The sequence below is a fragment of the Solea senegalensis genome, linkage group LG8, assembly GCF_019176455.1.
Source record: "Solea senegalensis isolate Sse05_10M linkage group LG8, IFAPA_SoseM_1, whole genome shotgun sequence".
NCBI lineage: Eukaryota > Metazoa > Chordata > Actinopteri > Pleuronectiformes > Soleidae > Solea > Solea senegalensis.
Genome location: NC_058028.1, coordinates 17,068,941 through 17,083,279, shown reverse-complemented (window position 1 = coordinate 17,083,279; position 14,339 = coordinate 17,068,941). Strand labels below are relative to the sequence as shown.

At 42.5% G+C, this 14,339-nt stretch overlaps 1 protein-coding gene across 13 annotated transcripts in view; it reads left to right on the top strand.

The window, feature by feature from the left end:
• Positions 1-14,339, top strand: part of mecom (MDS1 and EVI1 complex locus) — a 129,524-nt gene that overhangs the window by 91,915 nt on the left and 23,270 nt on the right. For all 13 annotated transcript variants that reach the window (XM_044031881.1, XM_044031880.1, XM_044031878.1 and 10 more), the window contains exon 3: positions 13,394-13,528. In XM_044031881.1, coding sequence (XP_043887816.1) covers positions 13,394-13,528 — 135 coding nt within the window. The remainder of the gene's footprint in view (positions 1-13,393; positions 13,529-14,339) is intronic.

The following is a 14,339-nucleotide window of genomic DNA, read 5'->3' as shown; positions in this document are numbered from 1 at the left end:
TCAATTCCCTTCATTTCAGCTGGAATCGATTTTGTTTTATTAAAGTGAATCCACTTCATTCTCTCAAATCAATCTTAAATTTCTCTCCTCATCTGAATTCCGCCAAATTAAGCTGAGGTCATGTTTTTAATTGAGTTTCGCCATCAGGGACTAAAAACAAATCAACATGTTATAGAAAAACTGCTCATCCAGTCAAGCATTAAGAAAAAAGCATTTTTGATAAGTCCAAAGAGGGAGTTAGCTAGGGAGTTAAAAACAAATCACCCATCAGTGTAAAGTACATAATGATAAATCACCTCTACTTTTAGTCTTCAGCTTAGACACTCTGGAGTGGCACTGCAATGACTTTTGCTTTAATTGCTCTCTTGAGGGTTGACCAGGGCAGCCAATAATGGCAGCTGCTTTCCGCCCCATGTGCCTGACAAATATTTCAATCATCTGTGCCCTGCTAATGCCAGTGACCAGATTGTTTTCACTGAGCTCCTTGCTGAATCTTACTTTACTGTGTCTTCTACACGCTGTAAGTTGCCAAGTGCAGGCTGCATTACAACAACAACAACAAAAAGAAATTTACTGAAACCTCGTTTGCTGTAATTGTGTCATGTAACAGGATTGGCTGATTATCTTTCCCCCCTCAGCTAACACCATTTCATCATTTAAATAAGTGCATCGGAACACGGTGTCTGTCTGTGAACTGCTTTAGTGGCTCATCTTTCTTTCAGATGGCCAGACAGAGCTAATTATCAGGCAGGAAATGAGTCAAGTCCCTGCTGTAGTGAGAATGATGTGTAAAGGAAATGACCATAGATGGCCATGTGCAGAAGAGAAATGTCTGAATCTGGGTATGTGTGTGCAAAACTGGAACCTTTATTGTTTCCCCCGCCTAGAAATAGAAATGGACAGATACTGCTGTCTGAATGGAGGACAGAGATGCATGTGATGCCCACAACAACCAACAGGACATGGCATATGGTTGTGGTGGATGATGATCCACACATGCAATTTTTCCTTTAGTGCACCACTTCACCTGCTGTTCAACATCCAAAACAATGCATTTGTAATCAATGATCAAGCTTAAAACAATAACATGCTGCTCTGTATTTGCTAAACTAATGATGTCACACAGCAAAAATAAGCTGCATGTATAGACTGGAAATAAAAATGGACGTAGTCTTCTGGTTGCAAAACAAACTCCCTTGTAAAATGGTGCCATGTTAGTTTTTAAACAGGAAGTTGTCACCTGATCATCAGCCTCATACTGGATGATATTAACATGCAAACACATTGTTGCTGTGATTTATCATTTCTGTAAGTGGTATTAAATTTGGCAAAATTGAGATCATGTTCTCTTCAGTGAGAACAACCAGTTGCTACTACTACATTTAAACCAGATGACTTCCTTTCTATATGATCTGTGTTGTGATGATAACAGACCGTTCTCTATTTCAGAATAGTCTTTCAACATGCTTTTTTTGTGCAGACTGTTCACATTGTGTCAGCTTTGCAGGTGGGAAGCATAAGGGAGCTGAAGGCGTAATGCCGATTAAATGGGATACATAGACGAACTGTGCATGCATCAGTTTGTGAGCATGCGTGTGTTTGCATTATTCCTAATATGAGGCCAAACATTTGGTCTGCTGCTTTAAAACAAAGGGGCTCTGGTCCAGTTTCCTCCCCAGGGGAGGCTACCTTTGGCCGGGAGAGGAAGAGGGAGCAAATGAAACCATGCAGCTTGTTGTGCTCGCAGACGATCACTCCTCCACACTACTTTATGGGAGGGTCAAGGTTGTTAACTAGTGGCAGGCGTTCAGATGGGTTCTGCTCTGACTTCAAACAGGGAACATTATGGCCGTACGCGCTCACAGGATATTGCAGTGTAAGTCCACTGAACATGGTTGAGTTAGAGAGGGGGGACTTTGTATTGAGTCCATTAGAGTCCTAAACCAATACTAATGAAGCTGTTTCCTGTACAAACGGAGTGGCTCAGGGGAAACTGGCTTGAGCCTCTAAAATCCCAGTTTAAATGTTGGAACTTTTTATCTGGGTAGTGAGTGGCTTACCACTGGTTCCAAGCAGAACCTCCCTTTGGAAAAGTTAATTACGCATGATTAATGGAGAGTTTTCCTTCCAATGATATCTGTGACAGCACAAAGCTGTCGTAAGGCTTGTCAGGCCCAATTCGAGCTGAATAAGTATTTATGTGATCGCATATGATGGGCCTCCTCTCACCAGCACCAGCCCTCATCAATCAAGCCCTGCTGGTTGCAGTAGTGGGAAATTGGTCTATCAGTGCGGCAGCCACCCCCCAGCCCCCACCCCTCCACACACACACACACACACACACACACACACACACACACACACACACACACACTCTCTGCTGCTACCACCGCCACCTCCCTCCATCCCCATTCAATCAGGCCTGGGGCTACAATGCTTCTTTAGCTCTTACTTCTGACCAACGCAGGGGTCATGTGGGGGAAAGTGGGAGCCAGAGCTGAGCCCATCCATTACAGCTCTTGTTTCTCTCGGTGGCAGCCGGACGACGAGATTCTATTAAGAGCTCCGTCTATTCAGCACTGAGATTACACCAGGGCCCTCTCTCTGTGCACACCTCGCCACCAACCCCCAAACCCTATACCCACCCTGGGGGCCTTATAGCCCCCACCACAGCCGCTGCCACCAGCCTTCTGCAGCTCAGTCATGCTTTTTTTCTCCCCCTCCTACCCCGCCCTTTTTTAACACTTCCCTGTTGTAGTGTTGTTGTTTTTTTTCAGCAACCAGAATGAGAATAATCACTGGGAGAAACAGACAGAAAGAGAAAAGGACAGGACAGAAAGCTCGGAGACAAATGAAAGCAGACATTCTAACCTGAACCTGTTCCTGGCCGGGACATGGACACACACACACACACACACTCACTATGTGGCTGCCTGGACAGCACTACTGCACATACAGCAGTGAATGAACACCCACTGAACCCATACGCTCCCTCTCAAACTGAAGACACAGAGCATCAGCACCTGGCTCAGCGACTGGGGCCATCTCCATCACCGTATAAACACACTTAGATGAGTAACACTGCAATCACAAATCTACCTGCAGTTATGTTGTAAACACCCGCCAACGCCAGATCAAACCGCCACTTCTTCGATGTTTAAGAAGCTCGTTTGTCTCCCACTCGCCTGAAGAGACTCTTCATTTACTTAATATGTGTTAGCACTTGAGAGAGAAGAAGAGAGGGGAGTGCTGCAAGGGTCACGCCCCCTGCTAGGATGGATGAGGGTCTTCCTGTCAAGAAGAGGGAGAGAGACAGTGCTCCTGTCAAACAAACAATGCAATATGTTGCCCTCTGTCAGGATGTCCACAGTGTGTACATACTCACTTGGACTTGATTATGAATAACCTCCTTTGTTGTATAAATAAATGGAGTTAGGGCATTTATCAGGGACAGAGAGGTAAGGGTGTGAAGAAGGTGGAATGTTTCTGCAAGACACTGCTGTGGTAGGAGAGGAGAGAATGCAAGGAAGGAAGCACAGGTAGAAGAGTATGATTGAAGAATAGAAAGCAAAGAAGGTGAGATGCAGGAGTAGAAAAGAATGTAGAGGAAATGAAGAGAGGGCAGAGGCCTGATCATGAGGAGAGAGGAAGAGCTATAGTGCTTGGCTACACGGCCTGCAGTTGGCAGCTAGGGTGTTGGTTAACAGGATCGGAATGCTTCTTCAGGAGCAGCATAATCACCACCAACTTCCTCTGATTCAGAAACCATAGGCCTCATTCTCCGCCTCTTTTGTTTCAACCGGGATCTGCTGACAGTGCGGAGGAAGCGGCCGTCTGATGGTCACAGGAGATGTTTAATGTGTATAAACAGTGTGTCCATGGAGGCAGAGAAAGAAACTCACAAACATCACTGCACCTAATGTGTTTAATGTGTCTGTGTGCTGATGGGTGCTTGTGGCATGTGTGCACATAAATGCACATTCTTGTTTGTGTGTCTTGGCAGGAGTTTTGTTGCTGCCCTCTCCCACTTACTCATGCAGCGACGTGAGTGAAAGAGGTTGTGTGAGGGATATTCTGCACATCAGCTCCACACTCGGTCAGGCCAGTCATCCCCAGCTGCCCCCCCTTAGACTTTTGTTTTTGTTAAATGTTGTGTGACAATGAGATTTTTGAATGTGCCATCTAGATAAAGAAGTGGATTGAGAGAGAACGGGAAAAGGAGGGGGGGGGACTCTGATAAGAGCCTGAGATGGTCTGGTCATAGTCCAGCAGCCCGTCATCACTGCTGCCGCCCCAGATATATCTCCTCTCTGTCTATGAAGCACTCACATGCACACCTTCATCACTTTGTCTCTCTCTTGCCTTCACAAACTAATACACACACTCCCACAAACGCACCTCTATTCCATCACTGCGGCTCTCGATCCTCCATCGATCCTCACTGCACCCCGGCCCCTAGCAGACACCTGCAGGTGATTGATCCCCAAATCAGTCCCTCACTACCCCATTGCCGTAAAAACCATAACAACCCATCATAAAAGCTGATTTATCTTCACCTAGCCTTGGGCCTCACTGTTAGAATATTAACCCAAAAGTGTATGACACCAGAATGATTGGTTTGGAATTGAATAAACCTGCGGAGTATTGACGCTCATGTCTGATGGTTCATATCAAGTCTGACTACTGAAATGTGTGAAAAGTGAGATTGCATTATCTTGTGATAGGGTCTGGTGCAGACTTAGCACTCATACATGGAGAACTTTTGTTGTTTGCATCAGTTTATATATTTACAAGGCTGCATGCATGAGGGCTGGATTATTATTAATTATCGACCCACAGCAGAATCATATTGTGAAATCATTGCTCTGTACACAAGCCCTTACTAGAAACTATGAAGTAAAAGTTTTATTTTTATTCATACTAGTGTAATGCATAGTAGGGGTGATTTTACACCCCTACTTCAGGGTGATTTTACATACATTTATGGAATTTTGCACTTAAATAAAAATATCCATGTCAATTTTCAATAGTGGAAAATATCCCATAAACATGTCAGTTTCATGACATGTTTTGAACCATATGTCCTAAATCTAGCATGCACAGATTTCAGGCATTATGGATGTTGAGGGTTTAAAATGTTAGCTGCTGTAGAGAGCAGTGATCTTGATGCCAGAGGCATGGTGCACTGGCTGCAGCGTCAGCTTGTGCCTCTGTACTCAGCAGCGCAACAAGCTCCCAGGTTAAATATAATCCCGGTTTAACTGAGGGGCCTCTTTGATGCTACTGAAAGCCAGTGAAGCATTTAATGGGAGCCACTCTGTGTCCCTATGTTATGTGTGAGCTGCTCAGCTTTCCTTCTCTTTGGGTTTGTAGCAACTGATTTGTTGTTTCCCATCTTAATTCTGACTTTACTCAGCTGGCGAACTGTGTGTGTGTGCATGTGCGTGCGTGTATGTCTTATGGATGTGAGGATAGCTTTTGTTTGTGTGTGTATTCTTACAATCTGCTCATGCTTTGCACTTACTCAAAAAACATTTTCGCACTTTCTCACATTGTGTTTTTTGACCACTTGTACATTTTGGCTACAAAATATCCATTAGTCCCATGTTTTTTTTCCCCCAGTACAACAACATAAATATTTTCTTTCCTTTGAAAACACCCGTTACAAACAAATACAATAAAGGCTTTTGTGTGTCTGTGAGCCATCAACTGTGGAGAAACTGTCATTTTATATTTCCGTCTGAGAAATATGAACTGGTTTTCAGTTGGCTCTTTAAAAGCATTGTAAATACAACACCATTAAAGAGACAGGTAACTATTCAGGGGCCTGCTCTCTAAAATGGTGTTTTCCTATTGTGCCAGTGTACAGGCATTTTTAACTGTCATGGCAGCGTTTCCCTCCTGTCACACCATACAAGAATATCAACCAATATCCACCTACGTTAAAATATTAGCCTTTTCATTAGACACAGTATATGAAAAGCAGATTGGTGCAGCACTACAACACATTTCTGACTTTTAAACGTGAGACAAGAGCTCAATAAATGTAATGAATGTGTGACACTTCAACATCTGAAGTGCCGCATTCGGTTCCACTCCGCTTTACCTCCTGTACATAAAAAGCTCTTTTAAAGATGATATCTATGAGCGTTTTAGAGCCAATTTGTTCACCCTGCGGCGACCGGCAACATACTCTAATTACCTCCACCCCCTTTCCTCACTGGACTTTAGTGGGGTGGAGGGGGTTGTTTAAGTTTCCAGTCTGTCATATGCATATAGGAGCTGTGTGCCGGGCTGAATTTATGCTTGAAAAACGTAACCTTTGACTCTTGTGGAGCTTTATCGCACCCCGTTGCCCACATACAGTGTGTCCCTGTATGCTGGGGCTTGGCGAAGGAAGTGTATGTGATTACCACAGTCTGTACTTCTTTCTGCCCCATCATCCTCACCTCTCTCCCCCATACTCTACCCACATTCCAAATGCAGCAGGCATCTGGTTGCTTATAATACCAATTATTTTTAAATTAATTTAGCAATATCCACACTCCATATATATCACACTCACCCACTCTCCTCCCTGATGCTGAAGTTTTAACTGTAGCTTCCACTGCTCCTGATAACGGGTTTAGCATAACCTGGCATTTCTGCTGTCAGTGTAAATTATCATACATAATACAACATGTCATGTTCATGTAAACATCAAAGTTATTCCAGTTTATATTTGTTTATAACCAGTCTATATATGTATATATATTATGTGCAAACCAATCAGCCATAAAATTAAAACCATGTCATCTGTGTTTGTTGCTGAGCAATGTATATCTTCATAAAAATAAATGTATTTAGTGGGCTAAATTTCTATTTACATATTATACATTAGCGTTGATGTATTATGTTATCAGTGTTTGTTGCTGATCAATAACTTCCATACTTGTTTCAGTTACAGGGCCATTAATTATTGTCTTTCTACATGTTCAGTACATTTTTTAATGCATTCATGACATAGAATATTTTACAAATACATACAAAGCTACAATTTCACTGCATTGATAATTTGTTTATTTCTGCATGATACAATTTCAGTTATCGTTTAATACTCTCTGCAATTAACATGGTAAAGTTTTTTATTTTTTTCAAATGGAAGTAGTTTTAATAAAATCTCAACTGATCTGCAGCTTATAGCCCAACAAATGTGTTTAATCATGAAAAAGCACAGTATTGTTATTAAAAGAGTCCGTCCCTCCTCCTCTGAACTGGTAAATGAGATGAAATAATTTATGTGTTCTCATAAATCCTGTCAATGGAGCATCATGTCCTGTGATGCTCTGCCTTGTTCCAATATTGACTCTTCATAAACGTGACATAAGGAATACAAATGTCCTCATCGAAAGAAGTGGGTTTTTTCCACACCTTTTTCTAAAAGTTTTTTTTTTTTTTTGGTTGTGGATAAAATAAATGTTTTTGTTAGACAGATGTATAAACAGTGCAATGATGTGAGGAACATGAGCCAAGACAGAACACGCCAGGCCTCCTTCTCCTCACAGGCCACAGGATTTGTCAAGAAATCATCCCTCTCTCTTTCTTTCTGTCTTTGTTTCTCTCTCTGACGCCCGGCAAATGAAAATAATCCACAGTAATTAGAAGTGAGCTGGTCTGGTTCTGAGAGCCCCCTGACGGCCGGGTAAACATGGCGGAGGGGCCAGCGGAGGAGGGGGTGGAAGGTGGAGGGGGCGGAGGAGGGGGTTCTGACCTTGTCCACATAAAGCAGTGATTTATGAAGTGTAGGGCACAGCAGCAGGGCTTCTGTCTTCTCCCGCAAAACCAAATTACTGAGGTGGAGATTAACACGCCGCGCACAACGGGCCTACTTCCAGAGCCAGGGAAATATTTTATTTACATTTTGCTCTTTCATTTCCTCTGCCCTGTTTTAATGGTAATTGGTCTATATGGACACCAAGTCTGTCCCTTTAATATAGAGACTTGGAGCTGCACACTTATTGTATTGTGCACTAATCTTGGCCGATGGATGTGTTAATTAAAGGGAAGGGGAAAGAACTTGCAGGAGTGTTGTGTGCAAACTGCAGACTAACTGTTCGTTTGAGCTGTAAATGAGCTTTTACCACTTGATTGAATCGCCCCCACATTTAAGCAAAATAAAATGCGCAGGGGGTGTGTGTATACAGAGTCATGATGGAGACTTAATGCAGCTTTTCGCCGGTGTCAATGGGAGGTCTCGCCGTGAATGGTGGAACTATTTCATGTGGATTTGGCTGCGATATTTTTCTTCTCTCCTCTCTTTGCTTTTTTTTTCTTCTTTTTCTTTTTTTTTGCTTTTTTTCTCTTCTTTCCGCTCTCCTGGAGGATGTGTTGGAATGTACGGCACAGGCCCTCACACTGTTTCCATGTGGCCCCTCGCTCGCTCGCTCTGCTGCTGCTGCAGCGGTGGCTCTGCACTTCGCTTTGCTGGAGTCAGTTTGCAACCCACACGGGAATCCCCCCGTCCCCCCACCACCACCACTACTACTACTCCTCATCTGCAGCCTGTCCCGTCTGACTTCACCAGATTGAGCAGCAAGATCCAAATCATTGTATTTCTTTTAATCCCAGAAAAATAATATGCATGTCGCTGCAAAAGTTTTTTCAAAGAGTCAAAACAACAGACGCAGTAACGCGAAAAGCTGAACCCTCGGATCAAATAAAATACCATTTGATCATAAAAATCCCATACTATCATGTATGAACTGCTTTTTCCGTGACCGAACCCCAAAACAAACAAGAAAGCCGCAAGCAAAATAAGCGCTGGCCCATTTAAGCAATTGAACCTCCTTTTCTAAAGAAGTCCCTTAAATAAGTATGAAACACTGTGTCGTGTATGATACAACATGCCCCGCAGGCTGCACGTGCGTTTGCTTTGTAATTTGTTGATAAACAGCTTTTCCACGGCCGCTTTTTATTTGTCAAAAATCACTGTGATAGTAAAGGCGTGGTGTAATTCAGATAAAACGGCTCTGTTTAATCTCGGGACATCACAACACTTGTTTATGAGGCGTGTTGCTCAAATAAATATGAATAAGAGCTGTGCCTCGCAGACCATTCTCGCGGTTTATTAACAGATGAACAAGTGTTTTAAAAATGTATGCACATCACTCTTTTTTTGATTCAGGAGCTTTATGGCCCCTCGTTCAGGTGATTATATATTCAAGCAGCTGAATTTTTCATGGCGCCATCTATAGCAATTTGACGCCTTAATGTAGATGTTTTGTGCTGCAGTTTATGTGGGAGGAGGAGAGCGAAACGACGACCACCCTCTTTATAAGTCAGGAAGCTGAGTGATGGAGCAGCCTGTTACGCACATGCACTGTTCAACATGAATTTAAATTCACAAAAGGGAGATGTACATAAGAAAGTTGGACTTTCTTTATATATTTATTTGTTTATTTCCTGGAAGGTCGTTTCTCTCTTGTATGTTTATGTGTTTATGTGTAAGTGGAAAGTTTATTTCTTTCTTGCAACAACAAGATATAACTCACAAAATTGCTTTAATCATTACAGCAACCCACTGCATCCGAGTTTCCTTTGTATCATATATCGCACATGTCCACAATTCAATTAGAAAAAAAATATATTGATTGAATGAATAAATAACCTTTAATACAAATCCCTACTGTCATTTTCCTCATCTGAAATCTTAAATTGTACATTCAGATTTTCTTTTTTAAGAAAGTTCCATTTCAGTTGAGCACGCCATCTCCTGGCAGGGGGAGGGAAGTGCAGCATGCCATGATGCTGCAGACTCTGTGGGTCAGTCCCGCCACTGATATACCCCCAGTTTACCCCTGATGAGGCCACAAACCCCGCATGTTTATCCTCCTCTGTCTCTCTTTTTCAGACATTTCCCCCTTTTTTTCAGAAAAAAGACTCTGACTCCTCTCTCTCTATCAGAATCCTCGATCAGAGCCGGAGAAGCCGTGAAGCAATCACTTTCCCAGATTACTTGTATTTAATACACAATGCATCATAAAACAAATCCCTCATCCTGACAGGAAGAAAATAGAACAGCTCATTCGACTTGAGCTTTCCCAATTTATGGCTAAATTAAAAAGGCCTTCAACAATGGACAAGTCGAGGGGCGGCAGGAAATCAATGACCGGGCGGACCGGGGTCCCTCCTCAGTTCTCAGGGAACGCGAGACGATGGGAATCGGTTGCGGGGTCCGGCCTTATTTACACATGATTTTTCCTGTCCTTCCTGCACGTTTGCTCCACGATTTCTTAAAACAATGGGCATTATCTTGAATGGAAGGTCAATGTCAGAGTGTGAGGCGTTATCCATCATCATCTGCTCTCATCAGCCAAAGTCCTGTCCTCAGTGGCTTTATGATCTGCCTAATAAAGTGCGCTCACTGACAACGAGGACACTTCTTTATTATTTATTCTATATACATATCGAAATCGCCTCAATTTATTCACAGCTTCGTTTTTAAGCTTCGAAATTAAATAAAAGAGCCAGATGAATATTATACGCCATATGTCCCGTGTTCTTCTGCGCCATGTGCTAAAGCAGGTGCATACACACAAGCCATGGAGGAGAAACATTTTTATTTTAAAGATGGATGGAACACTTTCTCCGTTTATACTTCTTTTTATTTTTGGTCAAATTGCATGGTTAGTTCAGAAACGTATTCGGTTTTTGGGTGTATGTTATGTGTCCATGGGAAATGAGAGGAGCAAAGCACAAGTAATGTAGGTCTTAAACAACCTGCTGCATGTTTGTCGTTCATGTTCAAATATGGCCAAAGGAACGCAAATGATCCCAATAGACTCACAAATATAATGTGAGAATGTGAGAGTGTGAATGTTTTTTTTTTATTTTATCTCTTAAACTAAATGTGTAAAATTCAAATGCAACTCAAACATTATTTTGCTCTTAATGGCAAATATTTTGTTTTTGTTTTTGTTTTTTTGTTGTTGGGTTTTTTTTTTAGTTGGGGTGTAGGGGTTAATAATGTCATAAAACGGTCCATGAACTAGGGGCTGCATGTTGTGGAAAAACTTTGGAAACACGTGGATAACGCTGCGCTGCTTTGATGATTATGTTCATTAGAACGTGCTCCGTGCGTGTGTGTGTTTGGGGGGTGGTATCGCCGCCTCATCCCTTCAGAAGCCCCATCCCGACCTCTCTCTGACCCCGCTCACCCTCTCCAACCCCGGACCTCTGTCACCCTGTCACTTTAAAATTTACTGCGGAGAAAAAGACGCTTCGGAGAGGAGCAAAGACATCGTTCTGTGGGCTTTTTTAGGATGAACGTGCCTTGTTTCTTTATTGGGACAAAGCGCGAGAGAGAGAAACATCACACAGTCTGTCTAGGACGCGCAAAGTAAGAGGAGCGATACTTGAAATCATCCCCCTCCTCTCTCTGCTCCCCACCACCACCACCGCCACCCGAGTCTCTCCGCTATCATCCGAGGAGGGGGGGAGAGGAAGAGAAAAGGGAAAAGTTGAATGGCTACTAGAGGACACCTGGGTGCGTCAGGACAGGAGGGGTGACAAGAGAGAAGCGGACGAGCCAAGCGAAGTTGGGAGCAAGTTGATGTTCCGGGGGGGATTTAGTTGCGGTGTCTGCAGGTCAGTGTGAGGGGAGCCGCCGAGAGGAGACTGCGTGGTGTCTCACAGACAGACAGACAGACAGACAACACCGAGAGAGAGGGGAGAGGATCTACTTTAAACCACCGCGCGCTGTCTGCGGGACAGTGAAGTGTGCGCGCACCGACCAGGAGTCGACGCGTCCTGTAGACCGGAGACGTGAAGAGACACCGGCGCAAAAAAAAAAAAAACAGCGACACCGGTGCATCTCCCACTGCGCGAGAAACTTGGAGAGCGAGCCAAAGCAAATGCAACCTGTATTTTTTTTTCTATTTAATTAACGGTCGAGTTTGTGGCGTTCACTTTTTTTCTTTTTTTAAAATTTTCGGAGTTTTCGTTTCGGTAAACGACGCAGGAGATTTGAACTGTTCTAACACCCGGCGCGGAAGAGTTTGAACGGTAAGAGGAAACGGGGCTGTGAGAAAGAAACGAAGCATATTGTTGTTGTTGTTGCTTTTTATTATTTATTAAGCGAGAGCAACAATTAAAAAACCTCTGGTTATTACTCATTTCCTTGTAAACCAAGTTTGGCGGTTTACAAAGACGCGAGCTTATTCCTGCGGGCTGAGAAGAGGGAGATCCAGTGTTGACCTAAACAAATCATTACCTCAGGGCAACCTCAATATTTATTTAGTGGCAGGTTTAATAAAAGCAGAATCTTTGTGTTGTTAAAAGGACATTCTGCTTTGCATCCCAGCGATCGTCTCCACAATCGTTATCACTCGCGGTTTCCTGCGATTGATTTCTTTTCTAATAAAGTTTACAACTGTTCTATAAAAATATGAAATGATTAAATCAACGTCGTACCGTTTACAGTTCTCCGATATGAATGTATAAAAAAAAGTATAGACGTCCATTGGTTTGCATAACAATTATTTTATTTTGTGTTTATTATTTTTTGAAATATTTGAATTATGTTGATTTATGGTTAAGACAAATACACGTTATTATTGTTTGAATCTTTGTGTAAGATCTGATACCATGATTGTTTTCCTGATTTATTCGTTTCATATCATTTTTCTTTTTTTGGAAAACAAAACGTCAACAGATCGTTTCACTAGATCGTAATTTAGCAACACATTTTTTATTTGTTTTTTTGTTTAAAAATACAAGACTAATAGACCGGAACATCAAGTGAAATTTAACGAGCTTTAATTTGTTGCATTTTAATTACTTATTTCCTCATCAACTGGGATATATTTTTTTCTCCTTCAATTGTTACTTACAATCCTGAAACACAATATAATTTGAATTGTTGTAGTCCTGCAAAAGAAATGACAGGCCTGTGAGAGCTTATCCTCACAAGGTTAAAGATGTAATAAATCCCACAAATATAGTGTATACTTTTATATTATATTTTTTGTCTTAAATTCATTATTGCTATTTTGGGTTTTAAGAATTGTAGCAATTTCCTTTTTAAAGTGCAGTTGAAATAATAACAGAACTATATCCTTTATTTACATTCAATAAATGTCTATACATTATATATGCCAACAGTCCTAAATGGATGATTAAAAGAGCTTTTTCTTTCCATTTTCCCAAATGTGTGTGTGTGAGGAAGAGAGAGAGAGAGAGTGTGTGTGTGTGTGTGTGTGTGTGTGTGTGTGTGTGTGTGCACAACTCTTAACATTTGAGTCTTACAGTATTTCTCTGTGGGAGGTATGTGGTTAGTCAGTGTTTGGACACAGTAACCTGGACTGATACTGATCAAAGTCTGATCTCTCCCCTCTCTCTCTCTCTCTCTGTGCAGATCTTGGACGGGTCAGGTCATGTAAAATTCTGTGTGGATGCCAGCAAGCCAAAAAGCGGGAGCTGGCTGAACCACATCCAGTTTGCCCCTGTGGCCAAGCAGCATAACCTGACAGCGTGCCAGATAGATGATCAGGTATGTGGAGACAACTCAGCGGACCTGGCACAACATCTTCACCTACACACAATTCAAAAATATAAATAAAAGCTTTTATTTTTTGGTTTTCTCACCAATATGGCGATAGATCCTCTTCTGAATCAAGACGAATCAAGTGCAGAGAGTTGATCACATCTAAAAAACCTATTCTCTGCTTTTATTCAAACACTGCGCTGGTGCCAGAAGGCCTAACTCTGTTTTCAGATGACTGCACTGTCTGCATGCTGTTGTGTTAAAAGGTGTAATTGTGATCTAAATCAGATAGTCCCATGAGCGACCGGCCCACCCTGCCTTCACTTCACACACACACACTGTCCACAGTGCACTGCAGAGACTCGTCACTATCTCTGTGCATGTTTTCTTTCTCTAATTGTGCGCTGGCTTCTGCCGTGCAAGGACCACAGGGCAGGATCAGAGGCGGCCCGCCGACATGATAGTTCCACACACTTCCTAGTACCACTTGCGATATAAACTCTTAGATATGTCAGGAATGTCACAGTTCTTTTGCTGCTCACCTGGCTGTGCAGAGGAGTGCGTGCTTTACACATGTGGGCCTGTTCACCTCAGTAATCCCACAGCCTACACAGAAACATTCAGTGGCTAAACTTTCTTTGACACGTGTGTTGTGCATACCATAGTTTGACCCGAATGAGAAATGTAATCTAGCTGGCGTGTTTGTCATCACTTCTCACCGGTGGTCCTGTTGAGTGTCACCTGTTGAAATCTCTGCAAAGAAGTGCATGTCAGCACAGTATTGAATAAAATAATCCAAGTATGGAAGTACTTCCTT